Consider the following 6,551-nt stretch of genomic DNA (forward strand, 5'->3'; position numbering starts at 1 on the left):
CAGAGATGGAATTCACAGCAAAATAAGTCTCTTTTAAGCATATTCTGCAGGGCATATGTAAACTTCAAACCATTTATTTTTAATTATTTTTATATAATATTATTTTCATATAATATAAGCTAATTAAGCTAATCTAATTCTTGAGACATGGGACAAAACATGTCCAGCAATTGTAACTGCTCCCCTTCAATTATATTGTATCAAATCTACGACACTTATTGTCTTCTCACTACATCTAAAACAGTGTGTCCACAGAGAAGGGTTCAATCGTTTATAAGCAATAAAATGGATAAAAAGTTGTTGTTGTTTTTTTATGATGAAAAAGAGCTTGTTTTATCAAAAGCAGCACTTAATAATATCTCATATCAAAGCAAGGTTGTTTTTCAAGGACACATGCGTATTTCATAAGGTTTCAAAGTTGTGTCTGCACGTTTTGTCGACACCATCAGACATTTATTAAAATGTAATAAAATCAGGGAATATCAGGGGCAGCTGTCACTCTAAAGGTCCCCCTCACCACAATCCTCCTCTGCAGAGTACATCAGTGTCAGACAGACTCTGGTCAGTTTATAGTTCTAGAATATTTTAAATCCTAATGTTAATATTTCTGGTGTCATGATATGTCAACACCATCTTTCTATTTCTGAGGAAATTATTTGAAATGCTTAGATCATTTTATTCTTCTGAAGCAGGTTCTATTAGCATCTAGCATCAACAGAAAAAAAAGGCTACTAAATGAGCTCCATTTGTTTTGTGAAAGAAATGCCAAATTTGTCAACACCATCAGATTTACATATTTTCATATTCAACATGAAGTCATAGTATTTTTGTGGTTTTCAAGTCATTTTGAATTACATTAAATATAAAATAGTGTATTTGATAGTTAAAATGTCTATGAATTCAGGTTTTCACCACCACCGTCAGATGTGTCAACTCTGTCAGGTCTATGCCCCCTGCCAGATTAATATTTTGATAATATTTGATTATGATATTTTATATTTGATGAGGAATTGTTGGTCACATGTGAAAATAAAATCTGTCTGCTAACATGAGAATGTGATTTGAAATGTGTTAAAAACATCTTGATTGCAAAATATGTGATGGCAAGGTAAAAAGCACATTTTGATAAAAAGAGAAAAGTTGGGAGGTTGAATCAAAGCATAGCTCAGCAGCTTAGTGCATGTAAGATACAAAATATAGTTTAATTTGTTTTGTTTTTTCAATATTTCACCCTGTTTTGTCACTTCTCAAGAATCAGTGACAAGAAAACTTATGAAAGAGAAGCATGAAGAAGTCATTTTTAGTTCCAATGTATTTTAGCTGAATTACAAAAATGAAAATGAGACAGCACATTTCACTAAATAGAGAGGGTATATAAACATGAGCAAAGGGAGGGAAGTTATAGAAGGACGGGTGAAAACAAGCTTCTTCAGAAGAACAACTATTAGTGGTGAGTAACAGTTCTATAGATGCATCTTTAATTCCACTTGTTATTGTTATACTTATGCTATTATAAGTTGTTTATATATATTAATATATATATTATTTTATTGAGTTATATGATTTGTTAGACCTGTGATATATGATCTTCATTTTTGCTATCACTTTACACACAACTACACATAATACAGCAACTGATATTTGCGTAATTAGTAAAATGTACCTAGTTATGTAACTAACAAATGTAACAACTTAATTCTGTCCTTCAGTCCAATCAAATTTTTGTAATAGCAGTTGGGTAATGCATTAGAAGTATATGAGAGAGTCAACTATAATGCTGGATTATAATCAAATATTTTCCCACCTGTAACAAAAATTTAAATATGTGTTTAATTAATGTTTTTTTTCTCTCTCTCTCTGGGCAATAACAGATTGTTTGTTTGTTTGTTCATCAGAATTATTTTTTTCCATATTGTTTACAAGGCCTCCTTTATGGGGGAATACGTAAGGCGTACAAATACATATAGCTAGACCTAATCACATACTTTTTATACCGACATTTTATATACTTTGCTTTTGGTGCCAGTATGGACTAGGCTATTTGTAGAGCTGCCTTTGGCCTTTTACATTTTATTTAGGGATGTCAAGTGATTCATTTTTTTATTAAATTAATTAGCCTACATGATGTGGCGATTAATTAATCTAATTAATCTCAAATTAATCACACATCAATTTAGGCGGAGAAAATACTCCCCAAAGGATCATTTAAATTATTGTATAATGTATATATTATTATAGCTTGATCTTTATAGCTATTTTGTGTAATAACCTATTACACAATGTAAGATGTTATAGTAGTTATAAAAACAATCACATGCGGTTGTTGTTCTTGCAGAGAACTTGATATTCCTCATTTCTTCATCATGATGCTGCTTCTTCATGTGCTGATGCTGTCTCTTCTCTCCGGTGGTTCGGCCAGAGTTGTGCAGGATTTTGAGAGTGAATGTGGTCAATTTTTTGCAAATGGAAAATCACCAACAAGATTTCCTGGTCAACAATACAGGCAGATCTGCCAAACTCTAAATAATGTTTATTATTATGCCACATTCTATGACACTGACAACAAGATCCCCGTGTACTCAGCCTACAAGTTTGAAGGGCTAAAGGGCTGCGTAAGACTAAACAAGTGGTACATTGAACCTCAAGTAAGTGAAATATTACTCTAAATGTGTTGTTGTACCATATTACATATTACAGATTTTGTGTGTGGGTGTGTGGGTGGAGTCATTACAAATGTACTAATAACAGTAACATCTTTGCTGTTTATCCTCTTAGACTTTGAAAATATTCACAGCTAATCTTTAAAGTCAAATCGTTTTAAAAATATACTTTTTTCAAATAATACTTTTCTCACTTGTATACCTGTAGCACCCTATGATGTAATACTTTGTCCAGCCTCCTTTGATAACAGCTCTTATTTTACACTGTATCATAAGTTTGAAGAAACATAAATTAGGATCTGAGTTCTTTCCAACTAGATCCATCGGATTCTGAGGTCCACATGTCTCTACATTACATTGTTCAAAGTAATTCAAGATCATTCTGTATGAGCACCAAATAATGTGCCAAACATCTTTAAAATCTAAAGAAACATGAGGATACTAAATCAGATAAATGATTCTAAAATAAAAGAGAGATTGCTAATATATTTTATGTGTGGTACAGTACAAAGCTGAATAACAGAAGGAGCTGTAAAGAAGGGCGGTAGTGATGAGTTTGTAATGTATTATGCTGGGATGAAGAACAACAATAGATTTGGCCTAAAAGTGTTTGCTGTACTTATTTCAAACTTCAGCCCACAGAGTCTGTGTCACATATTAGTATGATTTTTTTTCTCTTCTAACGTGAACTGTCCTAAAGCTCATATTTTCAATTTATTTATTATTGCAGCTTGACGACAATAATGGATCACCAAACATGAACTTCGAGACAGGTGTGAAAAAACAAGGACTTGGAAAGCATCAAGCTCTCAATGGAGACTATGAGAGTTCTCGCTATGACAGAGGTCATCTGGCACCAGTCTACCAGGCACAGTCACAGAGCTGTGCTCATGCCACCTTCACTCTCACCAATGCTGCTCCACAAAACCCCTCTTTTAACCGAGGCCAGTGGAAGAAACTAGAAAGAAACATTGCAAAAGAACTGTCTAATCAATGTCTACCAAAAAGATATACTATTTACATTGTGACAGGGGTGGTACCAGGTGCACAGAAAATTAAAAATAGAGTGAACGTGCCTAAACATTTCTGGACTGCTTACTGCTGCTTAGACAACAATAACAAGTGTCAGATCTCAAGTGGGTTTATTGGAAAGAACGAGAACATTACTCCAAAAAGAAAAACTGTGAAGAATTTAGAGAAAGAGTTGGCAACACTTTATAAAGTCACATCCTTTCAGTTGTTTTAAGCTGTACAGAACCCCAAGCAAAGAAAAAAAAAAGAATAAGTAGATTAAGAATAAAATCAATTGAACCGAAAAGGAAATCAATTTCCAAAAGAAAAAAAAAAAAAGCGTTTTGAAAATAACTGTGTCTGAGAGAAAGTTTATTGTGTTGTTTTGTTTGTTTGTTTTTGACTAAATGTTCATAATTATCAGCTGAATCTTAAAAACTCCAGTTTTATATGTAATTCTCCAATTCTTCTGATTCTTAGATGTTTGTCTGTAATGAATAACCAAAGCAATTATAATGTGCATAAATGAAGTAGTATATAGTAAATAACATACTCTATTTTTTTTGTTTATGTGTGTGCATGCCTATGTATCCAAGTATATCTCTGTCCATGTTTGAACGTGTTTACCTATGTGTATGTATATGCACATATGTATTACTTTCTTTTTCTTTTCTTTTTTTTTTTGCTATATCCTTGACGTTATTCTATACTGCTCTGTAATTCATTTCAATTATTCTAAATAAAAATTATAATCAGAAAAAAAGTGTTCATATGTTGAATGACAAAGCGGGAGGTTAGAAATACTCATCAATCTCACTACAGCACCAGTGTATCCTTCCTTTGGTATACTGTAATATTTATAGAGCTTACTTTGGCCTTTTACATTTAATTCTTTATCATTTGTTGAGTATTCTGCTGCTTGGACGACAATAAGAACTGTCAAATCTCAGGAGGATTCATCAGAAGACAAAACTGAACATGAGATAAGAGATAGATTTGACAAACCTTTATAATTCGTCTTTTCAGTTGTTCGATAGCTCTACAAATCCAACAAAGAAAGCAAAAACATTATCTCACATTTTAATTATTAATATTATTTCTGACTTAATGATTGTAATTATCAGCTGAATTATTAAATCATTAAAATATATTTCACTGTAATTAATAATTAAGCAATTATAAAGTTTATAAATTAAGTGCATCAAATATTCCACTAATATGAAATAAAGATTGATTTTGTTTATTACTTCATGAGAATCATCAAGGGCATATGTCCAGATACAGTATACAGATTAGACAAATAACTTGATGAAAAGGAAAAAAAACAAAACATAATGCTCAATATATGGCAGCTGTCTAATCTTTTTGCTTAAGAATGTTGTTTATGCACATTTTCTGGACTAACTTTTAGCCTGATGGGTTCACTGAGATATTAAATTAATCATTTGATACAGTGCACTTATTGTGTACATACATGTATTTATATTTGAAAATACCGTCCTGTAATTACATCTGTAATTAATTTCTGTAGTGACATCTAGAGTTACACTGTTGACCCTATCTCTACCCCTTAAACCTAACGATACCACCAAACCTGCCCCTAACCTTATACCCGCACCCACCTTATTAACAGCAGGATTCAACATGAGCAAAACAGATACACTGTACATTAGGTGTTCAGAAACTTGTCCCATTCAGTCACTGTAATATTATTGCAACATAAATATATTTACACTGAAAAAGCCATTGCTGGAAACATTGTCTAACATACTAAAAAGCTGAATGTTGATTTCCCAGTAAGGTGACAAAACTACAACACAATAGAGAGAAATGTTAAACACTTTCTGCATTTGTTTGTATTCACTCCTTTAAGAAAATTACCAGTAGTTGTGAGATCTTACTGGACTGTAAAACAAATTTTGGCACAAATTCAACTTGGAAAATGTGATACAGGAAGAACAGGAAGAGTTTACTTAGTGTCCTATGCTGTCAAAACTTAAGCTTGGAAAACACCTTAAGATAATTCTTTTCCTCATTCAAGTAAACAGGATATGACTAGAAAACGGTCACCATGTGAACTGACTTGGGTGCCAGTCAGTCATTCTGGCAAAAAAGAGACCATGATCATTCACCTGGCAAAAAAATGTCAAGTGGATTTGGGTGAAGAGGGCCACAATAGTTTGTGATATTCTGTGTCCTGTAACAAAACGTCAAATTTTTATTTTCCTAATCAAACACACTTGTTAAGTGGACTTAAGGAAATTAGTTTAAATATGTATTGTAGCTATAGGGAGATACGTTGTGGATCAAGTTTGTGTGCGTCATTATTTTAAAAGTGTTCATATGTTGAATGACACTGGGAGGTTAGAAATACTCGCCCATCTCACTACAACACCAGTGTTTCCTTGCCTTTGGTGTCGGTATGTACTGTAATATTTATAGAGCTGCCTTTGGTTTTTTACATTTTATTCTTTATTATTTGTTGAGTAATTAATAACAGATATTTACTTACTACATGGAAGATATCATAATAGTTTCTTACATTCTCATTGTTTCTTGAATAGGTTAATAGCGTGATCTTGGACTTGTACTGCTATAAATTTTAGGTAAGTGTTTATATGTGATTTATATATTATAAAATAAATATTTGAGTAATATTTTATAATATAAATCTAATACTGTATATATATATATATATATATATATATATATATATATATATATATAAACTGTTATAGCAATTACAAAAAATATGTGCATGTTGTTCCTGCAGAGAACTTGTGTACTCTGCAGATCCCTGTGTACTCAGCCTACAAGTTTGAAGGGTTAATGGGCTGCACAAGACAAAACAAGTGGTACATTGAACCTCAAGTAAGTGAA

The 6,551-nt window shown here is 32.2% G+C and overlaps 2 protein-coding genes across 2 annotated transcripts in view; both read left to right on the plus strand.

Moving 5' to 3' along the window:
- The first annotated feature begins 2,363 nt into the window (after window positions 1-2,363).
- LOC131544023 (endonuclease domain-containing 1 protein-like) lies at window positions 2,364-3,906 on the plus strand. Its single transcript, XM_058781942.1, has 2 exons — window positions 2,364-2,645; window positions 3,391-3,906. The coding sequence occupies exons 1-2, from the start codon at window positions 2,364-2,366 to the stop codon at window positions 3,904-3,906; spliced, it is 798 nt and encodes a 265-aa protein (XP_058637925.1).
- A 2,132-nt stretch (window positions 3,907-6,038) lies between these two features.
- LOC131545340 (endonuclease domain-containing 1 protein-like) overlaps window positions 6,039-6,551 on the plus strand; it is a 5,568-nt gene continuing 5,055 nt past the window's right edge. The window contains exons 1-3 of the mRNA XM_058784057.1: window positions 6,039-6,091; window positions 6,236-6,277; window positions 6,445-6,542. Of these exons, the coding sequence (XP_058640040.1) occupies window positions 6,501-6,542 (42 nt within the window). The 5' untranslated portion in view covers window positions 6,039-6,091; window positions 6,236-6,277; window positions 6,445-6,500. The remainder of the gene's footprint in view (window positions 6,092-6,235; window positions 6,278-6,444; window positions 6,543-6,551) is intronic.

Source organism: Onychostoma macrolepis, chromosome 01, assembly GCF_012432095.1.
Source record: "Onychostoma macrolepis isolate SWU-2019 chromosome 01, ASM1243209v1, whole genome shotgun sequence".
Lineage (NCBI taxonomy): Eukaryota > Metazoa > Chordata > Actinopteri > Cypriniformes > Cyprinidae > Onychostoma > Onychostoma macrolepis.

Bases quoted from the DNA above. Each gene is read 5' to 3' on its own strand.
- LOC131544023 (XM_058781942.1), top strand. From the start codon at position 2,364: ATGATGCTGCTTCTTCATGTGCTGATGCTGTCTCTTCTCTCCGGTGGT. The intron at 2,646-3,390 runs GTAAGTGAAATA...TTATTATTGCAG, and splicing joins AGTGGTACATTGAACCTCAA to CTTGACGACAATAATGGATC.